The 24,343-nt window shown below is 52.1% G+C and overlaps 1 protein-coding gene across 1 annotated transcript; it reads right to left on the bottom strand.

Annotated features, from left to right (window-relative positions):
* Positions 1-5,237: 5,237 nt before the first annotated feature.
* Positions 5,238-23,225, bottom strand: Clec19a (C-type lectin domain containing 19A). Its single transcript, XM_026402443.2, has 5 exons — positions 23,138-23,225; positions 12,806-12,971; positions 8,563-8,656; positions 6,012-6,144; positions 5,238-5,317 (listed from the first exon to the last, which is right to left on the bottom strand). The coding sequence occupies exons 1-5, from the start codon at positions 23,223-23,225 to the stop codon at positions 5,238-5,240; spliced, it is 561 nt and encodes a 186-aa protein (XP_026258228.1).
* Between the last annotated feature and the right edge of the window lie 1,118 nt (positions 23,226-24,343).

The raw sequence follows: 24,343 nt of genomic DNA on the forward strand, positions 1-24,343 counted from the left end.
CCTGCCTACAGCCTCTCTGCAGTAACAACCCGGGAAAGGCCGGGCAATCTGTGGGCTGTCAGAGGCTGGCACTGCGGCACTCAGAGATGACAGGAGACAGGGGAAACAACACCCTGAAGTAGCTGCAGCCCCTGTGACCTGGAGTCGGGAAGAAAGGGCGGAGTCTCGAGTTCTGCTTGAGGCAGTGGGGAGATGTGTAAGGGCGTTCAGAAAGATTTCCCTCTCAAGTGGGAAAATAGAGATAGTTGTGGCCCTGGAGAAATATATCTTAGTTTTCTGGTAAATGTCACCTATCCAGAACGCCTCATTCCCTGCTGTTACTTGATAACTCAGAGTCAGAGCTGGACGTGGCTCTGTCTCCGTTTTACTGAGAAAACGGAAACAGAGAGGTTCAGTCACTCCCGAGAAGTCACACAGTAAGTGGCCGTGGTGGGATTTGAACCCCTTCCTTTGGGATAATGTGGCAGGAGGGGCAGAGGGTCTCCAGCCGTCAGCTCCTTCAGGATCAGCCTCAGCCGCACAGAGCTACCTTAACTGCGGGAGCGTCCTTTCTGGGTGAGCCCGCTGGGGTGACTCAGTGACACTCAGGTCTAAAGGCCTGAACGTCTCAGCTCCACGTCATCCGCTCTGAGGGCCCAGAACCTGCTGGGTTGGCGAAGACTTTGTCGGACAGCTTCTCGTTCCTGCACCTTCCTCTGTCTTCCTTCCGCAGATTCTGGTCCCTAATAAACGTCTTGTCCTCAAAACTCAGTCTCAGTGGCTGCTTCTGGCTCCTCACCCCTGATCCCAGGAGCAGATGAAGTCACCAATGAGAAGGTGCAGGGGGGGGGGTCCCCGGCTGTCCCCCTGACAGTGAGGCTCTCAGCCTGGTGATGTGTGGGACAGACACAGCCCCCCCCGGGGCACAAGGTGGGGGCCCAGGGCTGAGACCTTCCCTGGGTGACCTGGAGGGCCACCCGGCAGGGGGACAGGTCCAGGGGAGCAGTGTATCAGCAGCCGAGATGAACAGAGAGAAGGGTGGCAGCCGGGTGACCGGATGGGACAGCCATGGCTAAAAGGCCCTGGTGCTGCCCAGAGAGAGCACAGGGCGCCCAGGAGGGAGCCGAGCTTCCAGCCACAGCAGAGGCTCATTATGCCAAGGTCAGGACCCGACGCACGGGATGGGGCCATCAGGGTGGTGTCCCCAGAGATGCCACCCCCCCCCCCCCCGGGCCCCTCTGAAGCTTCTGAGGCTGCAGACCTGGTCCCCGAGCTCCCTTTCCGGTGACTTCCAGTTGGGTCCACCCAGTAGAAGCCTGGGAGAGGGGACGGGAAGGGAGGAAGGGGGACAGAGGGACGTCTGCCCCAGCTCCCGCTCTGGGCCGCGGGTGGAGCGTGGCTGCCCTGGGGACCCTGCTCTTGGTGGCAGCTCTCTTTCCTTGCACCATCCAGCCAAGGGGGGGGGGGGTGCAATCTTTCTGCCCTTTTGGTTCTGGAAATCTCCACTGACCTCCGTCAGCTGCCGTGACTCTGCTCGCTACTTGGAAAACGCTCTTTAATCCAGCGGTTTCCACAGCTCTTTGGAGCACCCCCTCTGTCCCCCAACCCAGAGCCACTGGAAACCTCACGCCTGGGCTGAGCCCCGGGATGGGAGATGGCTCCTCCACATCCCGGCTGCTGGCTAAGAGAAGCCGGGGAGCCCCACCGAGGAGCCCATCACGACGTCCGTTAGTGACAGTAATGACCCCCCACGCCGAGCTCCTTTCTGGGTAACATCTCATCTAATCTCACCACACCGCCGTGTCCTGCTCCCTGTCCAGAGAAGGAGACCAAGGTTCTCAGAAGTGCCGTGATTCGCCTGAGGCCTTGTCAGTGGGCTGCGGTGGAGTCCAGGACTGAATTTGTGAAAGTCCGTCCCCCTCCTGAGCCAGGAAGCAGCCGATCTTACCAGACAACCCCCAGCCACCTCGTGTTTCACCTTCCCACACGCTACTGGCCCTAGAAACCACCCTCCCCCTTCTCCTCCGGCTGGTCGCTTCTCCGGAATTTATGGCCCTCTGTTATGGTGGTATAGAAGCCGCCCCAGTCTCACAGCATCAATCCCATCTTTCTGCCCAGCTGGGCACACAGCCATACTCCCAGGCACCCGGGGGCTCAGGCAGGACAACTGCAGCCTGCGCAACTTAGCAAGACTCTGTCTTCACGTAAAACTCCCTGGGCCTTTTTTCCTTTTGATCTGTCTTTTAATGCATAGGTCCCCACCCAAGAATATAGAAGATAGTAGAAAGGGTCTTCCTCTCCGGTATCCCCAAACTCCCAAGGATGAAGGCAGAAGTCCTTGACTCACTTTTTTTTTTTTTTTTTTTAGTGGAGAAGCAGAGGTGGGCAGCAGTTTTCTGTAGAGCCAGCATCCAGCACAGGAGGCCAGCCTCTCTTTCTTGCCTCCTAATCTGTAGCAATTTCTCAGAGCTCTGCTGACTTGAGGTTGGAGGTAGAGAGATAGAGTCCCTTTCACCTCGGACTCTCTGTGCCCCCACCAGAGGCTGATCCATTTCAGCCTGTAACTTCAGAACCGTGAGCCAAAGTAAACCTTTTTTATTTATAAGTTGACTGCCTCAGGCATTTCATTATAGTGATTCAAAGTCCACTCATACAGTACCTGTCGTTTTCAATGGTAGACTCCCAGGGTCAATTGTGAAGCAATAAGAAAGTCCCATCTTAATATCTTTTTTTAGAAGCCTCCTCTTGCAAAATCTGCAAAGCAGCACGATTTACTAAATATTCATTGATGTGTTTTTGCATGCCTTGTTCTCCCTGGTACCCAAGGTCTCCAATTTTTAGTTTCCTTGGTCTACCCTAAAGCCTCAACGAGGCTCAGGGGATCTAAAATAGAATCCAGACCTCCTGCTTCCCTGTCTAATGTTCTTCCTATTAATGAATATTTCTTGTTTTTCCACCTGGCATGGATTCCTTCCTTCTGGTCAAATTTTAAAAAATTGAACTAAGATTTCTATCATGTAAAATCCATCATTGTAACCACTTAAAAATGGAGAATTCAGCCCCTTCTGACACACGCACAGTCGCACAGCCAGCACCAGGATGCTATTTGCAGAACATTTCTGTCACCTCAAGAAGAGGCCCAGCATCTGTCAACAGTCGCTTCTCATCCTGCCCTTCGCAGACGGGCGGCTTCCCGACATTTCACACAGAGCTGCACGGAGCTGAGCGACACATTCTGGGAAATGTGTCACTGGGTGATTTCATCAATGTGCAAACATTGTAGAGTGTCCTTACACAAACCAGGAGGCCACCGAGTCACTAAGCAATAGACGGTTTTTGAGTTATGTGTGGTGCCGGGAATTGAATCCGAGACCTTTTGCTCCTGAGCCACACTCCCAGCCCCTTTCTAAGTTTCCTTTTGAGACAGGTTTCCCTAAGTTGCTGAGTCTGGCCTGGAACTTGTGATCCTCCTGCCTCAGCCTCCTGAGTAGCCTGGATTACCAGTGTATGCCACTGTGCCTGGTGACAATATACCTTTATGGGGCTGCTTCATGCATGCCATCCATCTTGACTAGAACTTCATTATGTGATACATGACTGTTATGGAATCATACACCTCATGATCTTTTGTAACTGGCAACACAATGCTTTCAAAGTTCATTCCGGTTATTGTAGCATGGCTCAGTACTCCATTCGTTTTCATGCCTAAGTAATATTCCATTATATGGACATACCACATTTTGTTTACTCATTCATCTGTTGATGGACATTGGGGTTGTTTCTATTTTTCTTTTGCTGTTATACATGATGTTGCTATGGCGATTCATGTTTTTTTAAAAAATTTTTTTCAAAATGCCTTTAATTAATTAATTGATTGATTTAGGTTTCAAATATGTGGTGCTGAGGATTGAACTCAGTACCCCATACTTGCTAGGCAAGCACTCTACCACTGAGCTACCGCCCCAGCCCTATGGTCACTCATGTTTGAATACCTGTTTAAATTCTCCTGGGTATGGACTTAGGAGTGGACTTGCTGGGTCAGGTGGTAGTTCTATGTTTTAAGTTTTTAAGGGAACGCCAAATAGTTTCCACAGCAGCTTCGACATTTTCCATTCTCACCAGCAATATTTGAGTCTGGTGATATTTTTGTTTTCCTTCACAGAACGAATCTCCTCTTTGGACCTATCTGGTTCAGAAAAAAAAAAAAATGTAGATGCGCGCGCGCACACACACACACACACACACACACACTCACACACAGAGAGTTAATTAATCTCTTTTATTGAGGTAAAATTGGCAAGCCTTGTATTTACGATCATCCCTCTCTCTCTGTAGGTGCCACATCTGTGGATTCAACCCACAGCAGATTGTAAATATGAAAGGAAAAAAAAAATGGTTTGTACCAACCATGCAAACTGATTTTTCTTGCCATTATTCCCTAAATAATACAGAGAACAACTACCTACGTGACATTTCCATTGTATTAGTTACTCTAAGTAATCTTGAGATGATTTAAGGTACACGGGCAACTGTGCAAAGGTTCTATGCAAATGTCACACCCTTCCATCGCAGGGAATCGGGAGCATCAGATTGTGGTATCTGCACGGGATCCTGGGACCAACCCTCCATAGCCATGTGTGATTCAATGCTTTGATAGAAACATACCCTGTGAACCATGCCCCAGTCAAGCTAATTAACCTGTCAATCATCGCACACATGGACCTTTTGTTTTTTGGAGAGAATCCTTAATATCTCTGCCCTTAGCAAATTTCAAGAGACAATGTGATGTTACGAGGTGCAGTCACTGTGTCATCCACTAGATTTCCAGAACTTGTCCATCTCATGACTGAAAGCTCGTGCCCTGCGCCCAGCATCTGCTTATCCCCCCACTCAACCCCTAGGATGCGGTCAACTCCGCCCCCTCGGCCCTGTTCTGTGCGTCTCCGCAGGGCCCAGCCAATCAGCTTTGCCAAAGTGAGGCTTCGGGGCGGGCAGGAGGCTGCACCCAGCCAATGAGATTCCAGCCTGAATCCAGACCCATCCCTGGGCTTGCACCAGTCCATTCACCACCGCTTTTTGTTTCTTGAGCTGGTTCCATTTGGGTCTCTGTCACTTGGCCAAGTGGCCACCCTGAATAATTAAGTCTTGTCTGTTAGAAATCTCGTCTATAAGATTTACCTCTGGTGGCATTTTGCATCTACTCAGCTTCAGCTTTATAGTAGGTACAGCTACTCGGTGATGCTGGGGCCAAGGGTGCATCAGTTAACGCTCAGAGGTGGGATCTTGCAGACAAAAGGGAACTTCCGGCTGCAGGCGTTATCATTCCATGACCTCAGAGCTGTGATGGAGGAGAAGCAGAGCATCTGGGTGAAGATCCACCCACCACAATAAAAGTCACCTCACCACCCCACTGGAGTAAGAGCCCTCCTCTCTGGTAGGCCTCGCCTCTACACTGGTGGCCCTTCCTTGCTGATCTTATTCCCTCATAAGGTTGGTCTTGGTTTGCCACCAGGGACGGGAAGGACACACTTCATTCAGAGCCTTGGCCAGCTCTCAGGATAATAAGTTGCTATTCCATCCTACTCTCCTCTGGTCAGGAAAAGAAGAGAGAGAGGTTAAAGGCTTGGGTCTGGAGATCTGGAGATCTTGGCTTGAAATCTAGCTCCATGACTTGCTTATTGTGTGACCTCAAAGAAGTTGCTCACTTTCTCTGACCCTCAGTTTCCTCATCTGCAAAGCGGGAACATGAACAGTTCTCATTTCTTGAGATTGGTATGGAGAGTGACAGTGCTGTCGATGGTGAGGGTGATTTCTAACAGTGCACACCCACCCTGACAGCCACTTCCATAGAGCCTCTTCCTGTTCCTTCATGTCAACCTGGTGAAGTATCATTAGTCCCAGAGTGGCCCTGCCCCTGGCACCCGGGGACCTCGGATCGCTCTCCAAGGTGCTGAAAAATTGCCAGCTCTCCCCAACCCACCTCCCGCCGCGGGCCCCTCCCCAGCGCCTCTGTGGGTCTGGGGGCCACCCACCGCTGGCCGGCCGGTACCACATCTGCACACAGTCCTCCTCCTCCGGCCGCGCGTGGACCCCGTCATCCGGCTGGCTGCCGTCCCAGTAGCTGTAGTCGTAGGAGGAGTTGTCCGTCCACTCAAACTGCCCTTCCTGGGGCCCGGGGAGGGAGGGAGCCAGGCAAGGAGAGGGCCGTCAGGGTCTGTCCAGCTCAGCTGGGGGAGCACTCCAGCACCTTCCCCCTCCATCTCTGCAGAGAAGCCCTCGCTTCTCATGGGGTGCTCCTGCAGTCCATCGCCGCCACCGTGGCTAGCGCAGTGAGCCTCGGGGGTCACCTGCTGCCCACAGGGGACGAGGCAGCAGCCCTGGGGTTCAGTCCCAGCTCTGCCCACGAGGCTCCAGTGCCCAGGACCCCAACGGGAGGGACTCGCGGGTGGCAGGCCCTCCCGCGTCTCTGTGTGTCCAGAGAGTCTGCATCGTTATTTTTTCCTGGTGTGGAACTACTCTGTCTGATTGTAGGAAAAGTCCTGTTGGGAATCTGACTGATGCTGCAATAAATGTGCAAATTAACTGTGGAAACAAAGACGGCTGTGCCGTGTGGAGGAACAGGAGCCCTTTCTCCACCCATTCAGCTTTTTAGAAAACTCACCCCCACCAACACCGATGATCATGGAGCTCGTTCTAGGTCATGGAGATTGTGTGTTATTCCTGGGATGTGGTGGGGGGAGAGAGAGGGGTTGAAGCTCCAGGTGCAGTTGGCGTTTCCCCTATCCACTTTCTAGCTCTGTGACCTGGACAAGTTAATCAACCTCTCTGAGTCTCCATTTCCGCACCTCTAGAATGGAGCTACTACCTCCAGAGAGTGGTTGTGAGGGTTGAATGGACTCAGGGATGTGAAGAGCTTAACACAGAGCTCAACCCAGCCATGAAAAGCAAAGAGAAAAAATAAACCCACAATCCTTTATGCTGTATTGTTTGTTATGATTATCAGGACTTACAAGTTCCTTGAACTCCAATTTAATGTAATTATCATCTAACTTTAATGTTGCTATTATAAATAGAAATTTTAGGTTTTTTTTTTAAAGTTAGAACTTCTATATAGGTTCCTGACAGATTAATTCTGATTAATCCAGATTAATTCTGTTGGACGTGGTGGCCCATGCCTGTATTACCAGCAGCTCCGGAGGCTGAGGCAGGAGGATCTCAAGTTCAAAGCCAGCCTCAGCAAAAGCAAGGCCCTAAGCAGCTCAGTGAGACCCTGTCTCTAAATAAAATACAGAATAGGGCTGGGGATGGGGCTCAGTGGTCGAGTGCCCCTGAGTTCAATCCCCAGTACCACCCCCACCCCCCAAATATATATTTATACTAATTCCAGCCCCGCTGCTTCTTCGGCTATTTTGAAGCAATTCCCCCCATCCTTCATGGGCTCCTGAGCTGTGCCAAATACCATGCTAAGCCTTTCACATACATTAACTCCTTTACTTTATAAAACAAGACACTATTATCTCCATTTCACAGACAGAAAAACTGAGGCTAAGAGAAGTTTTTTAAAAACCCAGCGTCTCCTACCAACCAGTAAGTTCCAGCTCAGGTGGGTGAAGATCTACCCACCACAATAAAAGTCAGGAGCTGAACCGGGAACTCGGTTCCCCATTGAGCTCCAAGGCAGGGCAAGAACAGCCCCCCACAGCCCCCAGGGAAAGCCTGGGATGGATCTCAGGTGGGGTCTGTGGTGACCATCCCAGGCAGGGGATGCAGCCGAGTCACCTCATCAGCCTTATTTCCCTCCTTCACTCTGCCCACCCTGCCCCACCCGGCTCTCCACCCTCCAGCCACAGTCATCTTCTTTAACAACCTTGAAGGTTGGTCAGCTCTCCTGCCTCAGGACCTTGGCCCATGCTGTCCCCTCTACCTGGAATTCTCTGCCTCTGGCGGGCTCCGACTGCTCTGTTAAACACAGGCTGAATTGTTTCTTGCTCAGAGAGGCTGCTGTGGCCCCGGGCTGTGCACAGCAGAAAGCCCAGCTACAGGAGGCAGATGATTGACAGCTGCAGCCTCCGGCCCCTGGGTGGTCACCATCTTGCTGGAGCTGAGGGTGGGCTCCTGCCCCTTGGGACCCAGCCCTGTAGTCACACCAAGGCTACACTCCTCCAGGCTGTTCCTAGACAGTGACTCGGCAGGCCCGGGGGACTAACGCTGGCCCAGTTGGGGACTCCCCACCGGCCTAGCCAAGACCTCAGAACTGGGCTGTGGTGGCAGCTCCTCCCCCTCCACTCTGCAGCCACGGGTCTCAGGCCCACAGTGCTGTCCCCTATGCCACCTGCTTTATATGTCACCCATCTTCCCGCCACCATCTCTGGACCCTCTCATGTCTTGGTGCCAAGAACGCAAGTCCGAACAAGAGGCCTTCTCTGACCAGACTGTGCGGCCAGATCCCCTTCCTGTGGCCTCGCGGTGTCTGGTCTCCCTCTACACCGGGTCACATGGCAGGAGCCTGGCCCATGGGGGAGGGTTTGCTAAATGAAATTGAGCCTCGGTCAGAGTCCCCGGGAGCCCGCTGGCCCCTCTCACCTGTCGATGATCGTGGAGGCCCGTCCAGATGTCCGTGGGGATGCCGGGCACACAGCTGTTGGCCAGGTCGTACACAAAGACGTTCTCCTCCCAGCTGTGAGGGTGAGAAACGCGGGCGCGTGAGTCCTACCTGGGCTCTGGGGGTGGAGGGGAAAAGCGAAGGCGGCGCTCGCTGGATTCTCTGCACCAAAGAAGCCCGATTTCTTAATCAGGTGGCCCGTAGGTGGTCGGCTTTTCTTCTAAAAATTTAAATCCATTTGAGAAACGCTAGCAGACAGCGGGGGGTGGGGGTGTGTACGTTAAAAGCAACACTGAAGGTGGGGGGTGCACAGAGCACGCCTGTCATCCCAGCAATCAGGAGGCTGAGGCGGGAGGGTCACAAGTTCAAAGCCAGCCTCGGCAACTCAGTGAGGCCCTCAGCAACTCAGCGAGACCCTGTCTCTAAATAAAATATATAAAAAAAAAGGGCTGGGGATGGGGCTCCGTGGTTGAGCGCCCCTGGGTTCAATCCCGGGGGATTGCATGTGCACATAAAGTACCTTATTGAAATCTCCACTGGCCACTTTTGTCCCCTCTCAAAGGCGGTCCTTACACTGCGGTGTGTATAGCGCCCTCTCTCTTCTCCTCTATTCCCACACGAACCAGGGGCAGCAAGATGGGCTTTTATTCTAGAAGCTAAGGCAGGAGGATGGATCACTCGAGGCCAGCGTTGGAGGCCAGCCTGGGCAACAGAGGGAGACCCAGGCTCAGAAAAAAAAGATTTTTCCCCCCACATATCATCTCCAGATTCTTTTCTGTTTCCCTGGGCAGTTCATCTCTAGGCTAGAATTTGCACAGAGCCCACTCAGCAAAACCAGTCCCTGCACTGAAAACAGCCCAGCTTCCTTAAAAGGCATCCGTGTCTCCCTGGGGCCTTCCCAGCCTCTGTTTCAAAGAGCTTACCAAATAGTTCACTCCCGAAAAAGAAATTGATGCCAAGAAGAAAAAAGAAATAGAGATGGGTGGGTGGGCGGAAGCATGGGTGGGTGAATGGATAGGTAGAAGGATGGAAGGACGGAGAGATGGCTGGACAGAGAGAAAGGACAGGCCACAAACAGGCACGTAGAGACTCGAGCGCTGATTCACGCCAGGTCTCTCTTGGTTTTATACACATCCCGACACAAGGCAGGAACTGGGGCAGACATCCCTGGCTGAACACCCCACAGCCACTCCTAATCCCTTTAGGAAGTCACATTTCATTTTCCCAGCCTCCTTTGCAGCCAGCAATGGCCACAGGACCAAGTTTGGCCACTTAGAAGGCAAAGTTCGTAGAGGATATCAATGAAGGAGGGAGGTGTGGGAGAGGCCCGGTTTTCCCCACCGCCCTTCCTCCTTGGGTCGAAGCCAGGAGTGGACATGAAACTTGGGAACTCTCCCAGTTCCCCGGATATCAGCGAGCCCACTGATGGTCATTTGCACAAGTTAGAAGGGTGAGTGAAGGAGGTGAGCAGAAGTGGCTGAGCATCGGTACACGTCCCTCAAAGTGTTTACAGACCCAGGCAGGCAGATCCGACCGAATAAATGATTCCCATTATCATCCAATAAGTCATTATAAAACAATCATCATCATCCCTAGAGCCAACACCTCACCAAGAAGTTGCTTGAAACAGAATCCTGTTGAGGGACCCCCTGTGGCCACAAGGTCTATGGGCTCTGGTTAGCTTCTTCCAAGTGACGGCTCTCTAAGGGCGGCCATCTCGCCTAGAACGTCCACCATGAAGATATTTCCTTTGGCTTGAGGCGTTGGTGACACCTAAAAGTGCACGTGTGTCCTCTTTTTAGTTCTGTGTTTGTGGAAGACATTGCTAATCCGTTCTAGGTTAGCAGCTCTCAGAATCCTGAACACGGCCCTCCAGGAGTTGCTGAGCGGACACTATTGGAACCGGCGAGGAGAGGGAGGTAAGACTCCTTGCATCCTTTGGGAAGATGGCCTGACATGGGAATGCTAAGGAAATAAAATCTCTCGGAGGTCCCTAGAACGATTATAAACGAAAATGACAGCAGTTTCCTGTATGGAGCCTGTGAGTTGGGCAAGCCCGGCGTGAGAACTTTAGATGGAGTATCAACTTTCTAGAGACCCACGACTTTTAAAGGTCAGTGTGGAATCTGCCTGCAAGCCACTACAGTGACGAGCCAAGCTGATGGGCCTAATTTCCTGTGTCTTCTGTACTCCCTCCCCTTCTGACATCCACCCAGGGATGACCTAGCACAAGAGCACTTACCAGACACTGGTGCCTTGCTCTCGGACTTCCCAGCCTCCAGAATTGTGAGAACAGTTCATTATAAATGACCCAGGCTCAGGTATTTTGTTATAGCAGCACAACATGAACTAAGACAGTGGTTCAAGAGTCATTTGGAAACTAAGGATGGCTTCTCCATTAACAAAACACAGTGACCCCAAGACATAAGGAAACAATGCCCTTTCTTGGTACATTATTATTATACAAAATAGTGGAATTCATTGTGATATATTCATACATGCTCATAATTCAGATTCATTGCTCAGCATCTCCCCTTCCCACCCCTCCTGCCTGCCCCCTGGTCCTCTTCCTCTATTGTGTCTCCCTTCTATTTTCATGAGGTCCCCTTTTCCCCTTTTCCTCTCTAGCTTCCACATATGAGAGAAAATATGTGACCCTGGACTTTATGTGTCTGATTTATTTCCCTTAACCTGATGTTTTCCAGTTTCATTCATTGAACTGAAAACCACATAGTTCCATTCTTCTTTATGGTCGAGTAAAACTCCCCCCCCCTTTTTTTTTAAATTTCAATATTTATTTTTCAGTTTTCGGCGGACACAACATCTTTGTTGGTATGTGGTGCTGAGGATCGAACCCGGGCCGCAGGCATGCCAGGCGAGTGCAATACCGCTTGAGCCACATCCCCAGCCCTAAAACTCCCTTTTGTCTACAGTCTAGGTTTCCTTTATCCATTGATCTGCTGGTGGGTGCCTCGTCTGGTGGCGTAACTTGGCTTTGTGAACTGCGCTGCTGTCACCTTGGGCATGCGTGCGTCTCTAACGTATGATGACTTGACTCCTTTTGGATAGAGAGCAAGGAGTGGTGTGGTTGGGTCCCATGGTGGTCCCAGGCCGGGCCTCTGGAGTAACCTCCGTTCTCCGTAGTGGTGGTACTAATTTACAGTCCCACCAACAGCGTCTAAGTGGAACCCGCCAACGCTCTTTCTAACGTCAAGTCTCTGAGATCGATGAAGAACAGAGGCCAGATGGAGAGTTTGTAGTTTGAGAGCCAAGGGACCTGTTGCACCTGCTCTGAAAAACTCACAGACCTGCTGCTGGAGGTCAGCTCCGAAAGCTGTGGTTGAACTGTGCAGAGAGACGTCGTGCTTGGGGGGGGGGGTGAGTAATGAATGGGACTAGGGGCCGGGAGTCAGAGGTGGCTCTAGTGAAGGGGTGTTGCTAGAGATACCCCGGGGGGGAGGGGGTGTTTGACCTGCAGGAGGAGGGAGGGAGGGAAGGGCTCCCCAGCAGAGGAGAGGAGAACTGGGAGGGCTGGACCAGGCTGGAGGACCAGGTGGCCAGTGTGTCTGGGGCCTGGGAGACACAGGGAGGGAGGCCTTGGTGGGTGAGGGATGGAATGCAGCTGAGGTCCAAATCCAGCCCCTGGGGTCAGGGCTGTGGCTCAATGGTAGAATGGGGGCTGAGCATGCACCAGGCTCTGGGTTCCATCCCCAGCACCATAAAATCCCAAACCAAATGAAATGACAACAGCGCGCCCCCACCCCCCCACTCAAACCCCCTAAAAACAAAACATAACCCAGTTCCACACTTCACAGCTTTGCAACTTGGCACGAGTCAGTTTCCTTTCTGGGTTCCTTTTCTGTAAGATGAGAATATCTACCTAAAATGAGGGAGTCACCACGTGATGAGGTACATTTACCCATGTCCAATAAAAGCCAGCTCTGATTCCCTGTGGTCCGTGTGCATCGTGTTCTTTATACGTGTATTATGTCAGGGGCGTCTCTGGCCCGTGATCCACAGCAGAGCAGAGTGCACAAGGTGGGCATTTATAAAGAGAGGTCTTCCAATGTGCTCTTGGCTACTGCAGCTAAATGCTTTGCCCTCGACAGCCAAGGATGAATTGGGCTGGATAAAGAGTAGCTTTAATGATGAGACACTATCCTCCACTCCCTTTCCCATGGGGACCTGGGTTGGACCGAGCCATGGGAGGTGGGGTCCACTCACCTATGGATGGAGGCCAGTTTGGCAGATTTCCTGCCGATGGAGAACTCGGAACAGTGGAGGTCAGCCTCGGCCCAGGTCTTATTGAGAGGAAAGAATCGATAGCAGTGGCCTTTGAACTCCATCCAGAACAGAGGACACAGGGACGTCTGAGGCAGCTCTGGCAGGGCTGGGGACAGAGAGAAAATGGACCAGAAGAAAGGTTGGTGGAGCTCAAGTTGCTTCCATGATTTATTACGTATTTTTTCAAGAATGGAAATAACAGGTGTCCCGTCATGATAGATGTGGGTGTCTGCCTGTGATGGTTTGGATATGAGGTACCCCCAGAAGTTCATGTGTCAGGCAATGCAGGAATGCTCAGAGGGGAAATGACTGGACCATGAGATCTGTAACCTCATCAGTGGATTAATCCACTTGATGGATTATTAATTGGAAGGGATTCCTGGGTGGTACCTGTAGGCAGGTGGGGCATGGCTGGAGGAAGTGGGTCATTGGGGATGGAGAACTTACTGCTCTTTTGCTGCTTCCTGGCTGCTACGAGCTGAGTGGCTTTCCATGCATGCCTAAATTTTTCAAAATAATAAGAGTAACTTATGGGGCTGGGGCTGGGGCTCAGTGGTAGAGCTCTTGCTTAGCACGTGTGAGGCATCGAGTTCGATCCTCAGCAGCACATGAAAATAAATAAATACCACAAAGGTACTGTGTCCATCTACAACTAAAACAAGAAATTTTTAAAAGTAACGTATCACTCTCAAACTTGGAAAAAGTGGATTCTTGGGCACATTTCCATTCTGCTGTGTTCGTACACAGTGATAGTTTCTCATGCAATTGTGATCCTGTGGATATAGGACAGGATTCTGTTTTCTAAAAATTAAGGAGTATCAGCATTTCCCCCATCAGGATACCTTCTTGTAAACATTAAATAGCTCTTAGATGCTCTCCCGAGTGGCCCTTCTAGAGTTTATTTAATGATCCTCTCATATGGGGATAATTAGATTTCTTCCTTTAAAAAAAAAAAAAAAAACGATTACAACATCACCACGGCGAGCAGCCTTGTGCATAAAGCTTTTTCCTGATGATTTTCTGAGAGATCTGGAAGGCTTTGATACAATTTGCTAAATTGCCTCCTGAAAGCAAATTCATACGACCACAGGCCACGTCTGCGAGGACTCGTCTCCCTCTGTCCCGACCAGAGCCCGGGGTCATTATTTTCATGGCAATCTTTGCAAATTTTATAAGCAAAAAGAATCTTGCTTCGACCTGCAGTTCTGGGTTCCCTGGTGAGGGTGCACATCTCCCCGTGTTTATCGGCAGCCACAGCTAAGGGCTATTTATATCCTCTGCCCATTAAGTGACCGGGGTTTCAGAATTTGCTGGTAACACGGCAGAGCCACACAGAAGGGACCCACGTTGGAGATAATAATGCTCTCTCGAGTCTCAGCCCCTTGGGAAACTTTTAGGAGAGTTTTTTTTTTTTTTTTTTCCTGGAAATCACCACTCCAGGGGACTGCCTGGGAGAGGCAGACAGGCCGGGAATCTTCCCCTCCCTGGGATGGAGGGCTCATTTTCAAGGGCGCGCAGGGAGCCCAGACAAGTGGGGGGGTTTGTCAGCCTGGGCTGCCCAACCAGAGTCCAGCTCTGTACCCGAGTTGCCGTGAGACTCTAGAACATTCCTTTTCTTCTCGGCTGTCCAACTAGATGACCCCTGGGGTCCCTCCTATCCAGCCAGGTGGAATCTGCCTGCAAGCCACGACAGTGTCGAGCCACGCTGATGGAGTCCTCAAGCAGTGGGTGACATTCACTGAGCATCTATGACGGGCTCAGCACACCCAGGGAATGGGGGCCTCGATCCTGGAGTCATCCTGGAACTAAGTGGCAGAGCAGGGACCTGAACTCTGCCCTCTCCACTCCAAAGCCTTTGTTTGAAAAGTGTGCATCACGCTTCACCGAGGGAAATCAACAGGGCCCAGAATGGTTCATTTTATTGAGGCTATTGATTGGGCTAAATAAATTCGTGGAGGTGCCGGCGGGCATATACAGATTGCTCCTTGATAGCATGCTTGTTAGTGATTAGCTGCAAGGCTCTTGGAAATTGCTGAGATCAAATGCAAAACCAAAAGCGTGTGTGTCTAGGCGAGTCGGTGCCTCTGGGTGCTTTCTCTGGGGACAGAAAGGGACAGCCACTTTAATCAAGAGAGCTAGCTAAGCAGGCGGGTTCCAGGCCATCCTTCCCAGGACTGGTCAGAGCCGCTGGGCTTTCTCAGGGACCCAGGCTGTCCCCTCCCGCACTCCAGCAGCTGTGCCCCTTGGTCCTGGTGAACCCCACCCTCTTGGTCAATCTTGGCCAACAGTCTTTCTGCAGGTGTCAGGATCAAAAATGGAGCCAGGTGATTTTAGAATTTGCTCTTAATTCTTTTTCTGCAGGGTTAAGGGGGCCGGAGCTCTGTTTGGCATGGCCAGAGTCTTCAGCCTGTCCCTCCCTGTCTCTGGGTCTCTGTCTCCTCTTCTCTCAATGGATAGCATTGGACTAGGAGGACTTTACCTCCTAGTGGCATATGCTGAGAGGGTTAAGGACTCTAGTAACGCTGGGTGTGGCTGAGCTCCCTGTGGGGACTTTGGGGCACTGCCTACCACACAGACTCAACAGACTCACTCCCTGGGGTCCACTTAGGGAGCGGCTTCCCCCATAGCATGGACGAGAAGCTGAAGATCCTTCCCATTCTCCTTCCACCTGTCACTTATAGGCAAGGACATTCATTGGTGAGAACTTGGCCAGGTTTGTCCAGATTGGTTGGAATGATCAATGCGAAGTACAATATCAAACCACGGGTCCCCAGTCCCACCCATCTGAAGGTACCTGGGAATCTTAAATACCCAGATTATCAGGCTTGGGGTGAAGCTCACTGGCAGAGCACTTACCTACCATGCCTGAGGCCCTGGGTTCAATTTCCAGGACCACAACAAAAAGTTGGCGTCATTCTATAATAGAGTTGGAAATAGGGTGGCCCATCCATTCCACTCTGCCCAGGACTGTCCCAATTTTAAAGCCAAAAGTCACCGATCCCAGGTACCCTTGCAAGCCCTAGCAAACTGGAATGGTTGGTCACCCTTGTGCAGTGATTCTCAACGAGGGGATATTTCAACCCCCAGAAGACAATGCCTGGAAACATGGTTGGTTGTCACAGCTGGGGGGGGGGTGGCCCTACTGGCCCCTAAGGGGTAGAGGCCAGGGGTGCTGCTGAACACCTACAGTGAACAGCTCCCCACCTTGGGATAGTCTGACCCCAACGGTCCATAGAACTGAGATTGAGAAGCTGCCAGGAGGTGACCAAGGAGGGCGGCTTAGGCATGTATCACTAAAGATGACGCCGGACCACAGCTCTGCACCAAGGTCCCCACAACCTTACGGTAAAAATACCTGCCCAGCACCTGCCTGTCCGATCCTAGGCCACCCTTGTTGCTAATCCTCATAGCCAAGGACTTTTGTTTCCAAGTAATTTATATAATCCTCGGCAGGGTTCCCTTGGACCTCTTTGCTTCAACCCCTCGGATACTTGGGTGACTCTGGAATGAATAGTCCCAAGGCAGCACCATTTCCAAACTTCCAAGAGATTCTCTTTGGAGTATCTCTCTCTGTTTCTTCTTTAGGTCTTGACCCATCCCCATGTGTGTGTGGAGCCCCTGAATCATGGAGACGGTGCCACTCAGACAATAAACCTAACTTTATTGTCTTTATATTTAGTTTTATTTCTGCAGTACAGATTTGGAACACAGGGTGCTCTACCCAGCCCTTTTTATTTTTTTATATTGAGACCGGGGCAACTTGTGAGGCTCCTGCCTCAGCCTCCCCAGTTGCTGGGATTCCAGGTGTGCACCTCCACACCTGGCCCAGCCTAACTTGAAAAGGATGATTGTGAAACAGAATTCTTTGGCGTTCTCCAATTCACTCTCTTGTCTGAGCTGGAAGACTCCATCATTTTTGTCCTCTTTATTTTTTTTTCCTCCTTCACTTTTTAAAAAATAAGCTTTTAAAATTCTGGAATAAACAGATTGACAGGAAAAATTGCAAAGATGGTGTGGGGCATTCCCAAATGCCCTTCAACAGTGTCCCCGTGTTAAACTCTCACATGACGGTGGTCAAGACTGAGAAATTAACACGGTGCCATATCATTATCTAAGCCACAGACTTTATTCAGATTTCACTAGTTTATTTTCTGTTCCCAGATCCAAGCCAGGACACCCCATTCATTCACCCTACCTCTGAGTTTCACTGGGCATTAAACACCACAGCGAGGACTGAATGGGAACAGACAAAATCAGCAAGACTCGGTGGGAATGGGTCAGTGTCCCAGCATTGCGGGGAGTTTGCTGGGGTCACCCTTAACCCCTCTTCACTCCCTGGCGTCCAGTTGGCCTTGGCGTCTGCTGCATCCCATCCCCAGGCCCCTCTAACCTGCCGGTTCTCTTCTCTCCTTCCTCGTTCCTCCTGTCCCTGGGTCTTTCACCAAGACCCGCTCCACCACCTCCTGGTTCCCCCCTCCTGGCTCAGCTTCTAGATCCAGCCCTGGGGACAGCTTCACCCTCAACTAAACCCTCCAGGCGTCCTCTGCCCGTGGGAAGGGCCCCTTGCGACCCTCTTGCTTGGCCAGACCTGCGCACGCCCTGGGCCTGGCTCTGCCCGCAGCCTCAGCACCCCCCGCACCCCCCCGAGCTCACTGGCAGCGCGGGCTCTCAGGCACGGGTCGCAGGTGAGCAAGATGCTCCAGGTGACCTGCTCACCTGGCCCTTCCTCCCTCCCCTCACTCACTGGCTGAACAGGGCTCGGCAAAGGGGAATGAATGACTGATGGAAGGCAGGGGGCTGGCTGGGAAGAGGGGGCGGGAAGGGTCCTGGGTCTGAGAGCCTGGGGTATAGGGGGATGGGGGAATGGGGGATGGGGGGATGGGGGAATGGGGGATGGAGGATGGGGGATAGGAGGATGGGGGCAATGGGGGATGGGGGATGGGGGGATGGGGGAATGGGGGATGGGGATAGGAGGATGGAGGCAATGGGGGATGGGGGATGGGGGATGGGGATGCTGCATCAAAAGGAAGCCCCGCCCCCAGCGGGGAGCACCCTTGACCCGGCCGTGGACGCCCCGCCTCCCCGTTTCTGTTCCTTTTCATTTTTCTCCACCAAGCAAATGAGGGTCCTGGATTCCTGGGGTGAAACCTACCAGAAAATGGGGCTTTGACAGGTCACTGCTCAAATCCTCCCCTTTCCACCTGGGCAGGCAAAGGCCTTTAATTGGGAGGCAAAAAGGAGCCCGGGGCTGCGCTGGAATAAAAATTAACCGTTGTCTGCCTGGTGTCCCTGTGCCCCTGGACTTCTGGCAATTTAGAAACCGCGACAGGTCTTCCTTGAACCTGTTTCCAGATCAGCCTCTGCTATCTGACTTGGGAAGGGATGTCCTTAGCTTTATCGCTTGACCTCCAGGCTGTGATGGAAATACAATGACCAGGGCCAATCCTTGCTGAGCATTTACCTCGTTCCAGGCACTGTGCTTTTACTCTATCAGGTCATTTCATCGTCACACATCCTACCAGGTCGGTGCCACTATCACTCCAAGAAACCAAAGCACAGAGAGGCTGACTAACTTGCCCACGGTCACACAGCTTCTAATTGGCAGAGCTGCTATTTTAAAGTCAGGCTGTCTGCTGCATATCAATCCATTTCCTTTTGCTTCCCTATGGATGACCTGGACCTTCATTCATTCCTTCATTCATTCATCGAGTGCTTTTGAGCATCTACTTGGTCTCAGGCAGCTGGCTACAAGCTGGTGTGGCTTCTGACCTCCTAGGTCCCACAGTCTATGGAGAACAAGATCAAGAAAAATGAATGTAGAAATAAAGATGTCATTCGAAAGTAACTGGCAGATGTGTGTCACATGGGCAAAACCTTGAGGGAGCAGTCCCTTTCCTGGTCAGAACTGGTGGCTGCCTTGTCCTTATTGTCAAACAGCCTACAGGTGATTAGGGACAGGGCACCACCTTGCTGGGTGGGGGAAATCCAGGGGACTGTCACCGGAGCACCTAAAGGTGGCACATAGATTGGATTTGGGCCATGTGGGAGGCTTCCTGGAGGAGGTGTTGTCTCCACTAAGATTTGAAAGAGGGTAAGAGTCAGAGAAAGAATGTTCCAGGAGGAGAGCATGCCATGCTCCAGGGGCTGGAGGTGCGGGGACGATGGGTGCTTGGAGAATTGAAGTGGTTTATTCTGGCTGGGAACATGAGAGGCAAGGAGGTCAGAGAGGAGGCTGGGGAGGACGGGGGCGAGTGCGGGGGTAGGAGGCAGCGAGGGATGCCCCAAGAGGCTTGTTGCTTTGGAAACCAAGAGGCCGAATGGCATGGTCTTTCACTTCCATCAGGAGCACCGGAGGTCCCAAGGTCTCCCCTTTGGGGTGGGCGTCAATGCCTTTGGGGACTCTGAGCTTGTGCAATCCGGGGCTCTCCCCCCCACCCCCTCTCTCTTTTTAAAAGAATAAATTGTCACTTTCCTACTCAATCTGGCTGCCGGCTCCCCTGGCCCCCGTCCAGCTGCCCACAAACGCACCACTCTGCTGCCTCCTGCCCAGATCGGCCCTGGGGCCCAGCCAGGAAAGGAGGCGGGGAGATTCTGGGGGCCACATTTGCCTGCCCCATCCACTTAGAGGCCCCCAGACTCCAGGAAGGTGGTGCCGGAGGGCCCAGAGTCCTGTGCTGCCCTGCTGCTGGCTGGCTGCCCTGCAGACCCCTCCCCTCTCTGGGCTGCTCTGGAGGACCAGGCCCAGGGGATCAAGGACTGCACAGTCCCCCACATCGCTCTAGCTATTGTCAGGGTGCTCGCTCCTTGACACCAACCCTAGGAGGGGACCCTGTCCTTCCCATTTTACAGTGGAGGATGCTGAGGCTCAGAGAGGTTGTCACTTGCTCCCTGGGCTGGCCAGTGGTGAGAAGCCCAGGGTTGAGACTTGGTCCGATAGATTCAGACACTTCTAGAAGGTTCTTTTTCTTGGCCTCGGTGTTCTCATTTAGAAAATCAATACAGCGGACCATCCACATTTGTAGGTTCTGCATGCATGGATTTAATCAATTGTGGATAAAAAGTATCTGGGGAAGAAACCTTGTGTCGGTTCTGCATGCACAGACATTTTTCTTGCTATTCTATAAACGATACAATATCACCTTTTACGGAGCATTTACTCAGGACTGGGCATTATAAATAATCTAGAGATACTTGAAAATGAAGAGAAGACTGTGCTTAGGTTATATGCAATATACTATGCCATTTTATGTAAGGGAACCAAGCATGCAAGGATTTGGGGACCCATGGGGGTCCTGGAATCCATTTTCTACAGTGGCTGAGAGATGACCAGGAATCAAACACCAAATTTAACAATTATTTAATTAAGCAAATAAATCCACATTTCCTGAGTGCCCATATGACTTGAAATGTGTGCCTCTGAGTTGCTCACAGGGAGGAACATACAGGGCAAAAAAATCATCATATACTAAGTATTCTACAAATATGTAGAGTACCTGGGACCATAGAGGAGGAGTGGAATGGGCCAGAGTGTCCAAGGTACACTCCAGGATCCGGTCTACTCTCTAGGAGAGAGGTACATCCAGCTTCTGGGACTCTGTGCTCCACTTTAAGAGCTGAGACTCTGGAGTTAGATGAGTCTCATTGAAAACTTGGCTTCTCGCCCCTCAATTTCTTCATCTGTAAAATGGGCATGGCGGGAATGCCTACGTCCCAGGGGAGAGAGTGTCTGTTTTAGTCAGCTTTTTCGCTGCGATGACTTTAAGGCCTGGCCAGAACAACTGTAGAGAAGGAATACTTTCTTTGGGGGCTCACATTTTCAGAGATCTCAATCCATAGACAGTGGACTCCATTCCTCAGGGCTCAAGGTGAGGCTGGACATCATGGCGGAAGAGTGTGGCAGAGGGAAGCAGCTCACATGGGGATCAGGGAGCAGAGAGAGACTCCACTCACCAGGTACAAATAGAGACCCCCAAGGCCACGCCCCCAATGCCCACCTCCTCCAGCCACACCCGCCTGCCTCCAGTTACCACTCAGTTAGCCCCACCAGGGACTAATCCACTGTCAGGTTAAGGCTAGGACCCATCATTTCTCCTCTCCACCTTCTTGTATAGTCTCAGATGTGGGCTTTTGGGGACAGCTCACATCCAGACCCTAACAGTGTCTGGCTCCTAGTGGGTATCCTGGTAAACACTAGGTATCGTTACAGCAGAAGCAGCTCAGGCCCCAGAACCTCCCCAGAGCCCAGGTGTGATGCCAGGTTCCTGGGAGAGGAAGAGGCTACCCAACATGACTAATTCCCATCTGCGCCCCAGAAACCCTGCAAGAGCAGGTCCCGAGTGAGTTCCCAAACGCTTGGCTCTCATTTCCTGTGTCCTGGAGAGTTCTTGGGCCCAGGGGCTAGGGAAAGGACATTTTTTTTCTGGTTTGAAGAATCATAATAGCAAATATTTGTGTGGCTCTCCCTGGATGTCAGGCCCTCCTAAAAGCACTTCCCATTCATTAACCCACTTCAACAGTGTCATCCGGGGCAAGTTGGGAGGAAAGGCTGGGGGGCGGGGGAAGCCTGTGGTCTGGCCCAAGAGGCGCCTGAGGCTGTTCCCCAAAGAAAACCTGGGAGCCGGGCTGCGTTGGGGCATCAATGCGTATGTTCAGGGTGGGGAGCGAAGCCGGGGGTGAGTGACGGACACCAGTTCTGCACTGAATGATGGGCGGTGTACCAAGGAGGAAGAAACCCAGGCCCTCTGGGATAGACCAGGGCCCTCCAGGATATCCTGTCCAGCGTCTGTCCTCCTTACCCATCACACGGGTGAGCCCTCGAGACCCACGGTCAGGGTTGGAAAAAACATTCTTGTGGACTCCCTGCCTCCGCGTGATGATGTGGTGGCACTGGGAGGTGGGGTCTTTGGGATGTGGTTCGGGTAGTTGAAGTCATAAAAGTGGGGCACTCCGTGGTGGCATTATAAGAGCCAAATCCACCAGGACCTTGATCTTGGACCTTCCGTCTCCAGACCGTGGGAAATAGTGTCTGTTGTCTCAGATCCCAGTCTGGGATGTCTTCCTGGCCCAGCTGGAGCCCACTAATACACCCAGCAGGTTTGAGCAGAATGGAAGCCCCCCCTGAGGTTTGCCTGCAGAACCACGAGGACCCTCATTCTTACCAGATTTGACACAAAAGCAAAACAGAAAAAAGGGGGACTGACTTAGATGTGGGTTTCAGATCAACAACCAAGGATTTTTCTTACAAGGGTGTCCCATGCAATATTTAGGATATACTTATAACTAATAAAAAAAGAAACCTACTGGTATTTATTTCCTGGTGTTTTATCTAACAACCCTAGCACCCATATTCAAACAGCCCAATAATTGGCCTGATGAGGATCCCCACGTAGGGATTGCATTACGAGATGCACGTTAATAAAGGTTAAAAGGTATCTCCGCCACAGGGTGTGGGTTAAATAAATAAATGAATACAATAAATTTGTATGTAAAAAGTGCTCAGAACTGTCTCTGGCACAGAGAAAGGGCTGTGTGAATCTTCATCATTGTTACTGATATTATTATATCTTTTAAATAATGTTGGGAGAGAATCTGGAGGGGTGTCAGACAAAGAAAGGCCCAGCGGGGGGGACTGCAGAAGACGGGACCCTTTTTCTGCAGACGGGGGTCCCCAGAGTCGGCTCTCGGGCCTCACTTTTGCAAAGTGGGAGAAATCCCGCTCACGGAGGCCCTTCATGGGACACTGGGAGGCCACATACTTGAGGCTGGTGGGTCCTGATACCCGGGGACATCCCACAAAACCTACAGTGCTGGGTGCTAAGGGGCCAGGCTGCCAGAGGGTCACCAGAGGGACAACCATGTCCCATCTGCCTGTCCGACCTCGGTGGTGGCAAAGCAGCAGGTCTGAGAGCTCCCTGGGAGTGGCTGTCACAATCATGATGGGGGTGGGGGACCCCGGCAAAAATGCCCTGAGACGGTCCCCTTGCCATCCCCATTTTCTAGAACAAACTGAGGCCTGGAGAGATGGAGAAACTCGCTGGGGTGGCAGGGTCTGTAAACTGCAAAAGTGGATTTAAACCGAGGAAGGCAGAGGTCTGGGCTGGCAGAATGGCCCTGGTGGGGGAGGGGAGCTCTCCCGAGGCTCGACCCACTCCCCCACCCCACCCAGACATTCCTCTGGCCAGACAGGCCTGCAGCCAGGCCTCCACGGTGGACCTTGAAGTCCCTCTGAGTGTCCCCCTGGGCCCCTGCTCCCTCCCTTGCCCCTGGGCTCACCTGGGCTGATGTTGACGTCTGTCTGTGGAAAGGCCTGGGCACAGACGAGGCTCAGGGAGGCGGCGGCCCACAGCCCCCACCTCTGCATCCTGAGCCCCAGCGAGTGGCTTCGGCTGGAGTGGAGCAGCAGAGCTCCTCAGCCAGGACTGTCCCAGGCGGGCAGGGTGGACCCCAGTCCCCTCCTCCTCCCTCCTCCCTCCTTTCTGCACCGCTGGAGGGAACCCTGAGTGACAGCAGAGAGCCCGCAGCCCAGGGCCAGCCTCCCTCAGGACCGTGGGGCCTGGGGCCTGGGTTCTCAGTCCCCTCCTGGGTCAGGGCGGTAAGGAGTCTCCCGTGGTCCAGCCTCTCCCGGGACAGGAGGCATCTCTCGCCCTGGGAGAGAAGAAGCGTCAGAAGGTAGCAGTAGAGGGGAATGTCGAGTGCGGAGGTCTCCTGAGTCAGGGGTGGGATCTGTTTGGTTCATGCACTGTTTTAAAATAAAATTTAAAAAAAAAAGTCAGGACATAAAAGTAGGAGATTTTCAGTAGAATGGCATATTTCTGCCTCCTGTTAAAAATCTGAATATTGGAAAAGACTCAGTCATCATCTCCCAGGGAGAACAATCAATGGCACAGGGCTGAGAAACGTGCCGCCTCGGGCAGGGTCCATGAGCTTGGGGACACTGAGGTCCCACCCACTGGTCTACCCCGAAGGCACCTGGATCTATCTGTCCAGGGGCCTCCAGGTTCAAGGAGGCACCTGTAGAAGGTTCAATAGGGCTACACGGGGTGCGCGCTCAACAGAGAGCCAATGGCGGCCTTGGTACCCAGCTCCCTGTGTGATTTATTCATACTCAAATGTTTGAAATCCACTGGGATCTCACTGCAGTTATGGAGAATCAATATGGCCTCAAAATCAGAATCTTGCCAGGCTTGGTGGTGCACGCCTGGAATCCCCGTGACTTGGGAGGCTGAGGAGGAAGGACCGCAAGTTCAAGGCCAGCTTCAGCCGCTTAGCAAGGCCCTAAACAATTTAGTGAGACCCCCGTCTCAGAAAAAAATAAAAAATAAAAAGGGCTGGGGATGTAGCTCAGTGGTAAAGTCCCTCTGGGTTCAATGCTAGCACCAAATAACAGCAACACTCACAAAAATAATAAACAAAATAAATAAAAATCAGAATCTCTCTCCTATTCTGTGCATCCTTAGACAAGTCATCTGGCCTCTCTGA

This window comes from Urocitellus parryii, chromosome 9 (genome assembly GCF_045843805.1).
Source record: "Urocitellus parryii isolate mUroPar1 chromosome 9, mUroPar1.hap1, whole genome shotgun sequence".
Lineage (NCBI taxonomy): Eukaryota > Metazoa > Chordata > Mammalia > Rodentia > Sciuridae > Urocitellus > Urocitellus parryii.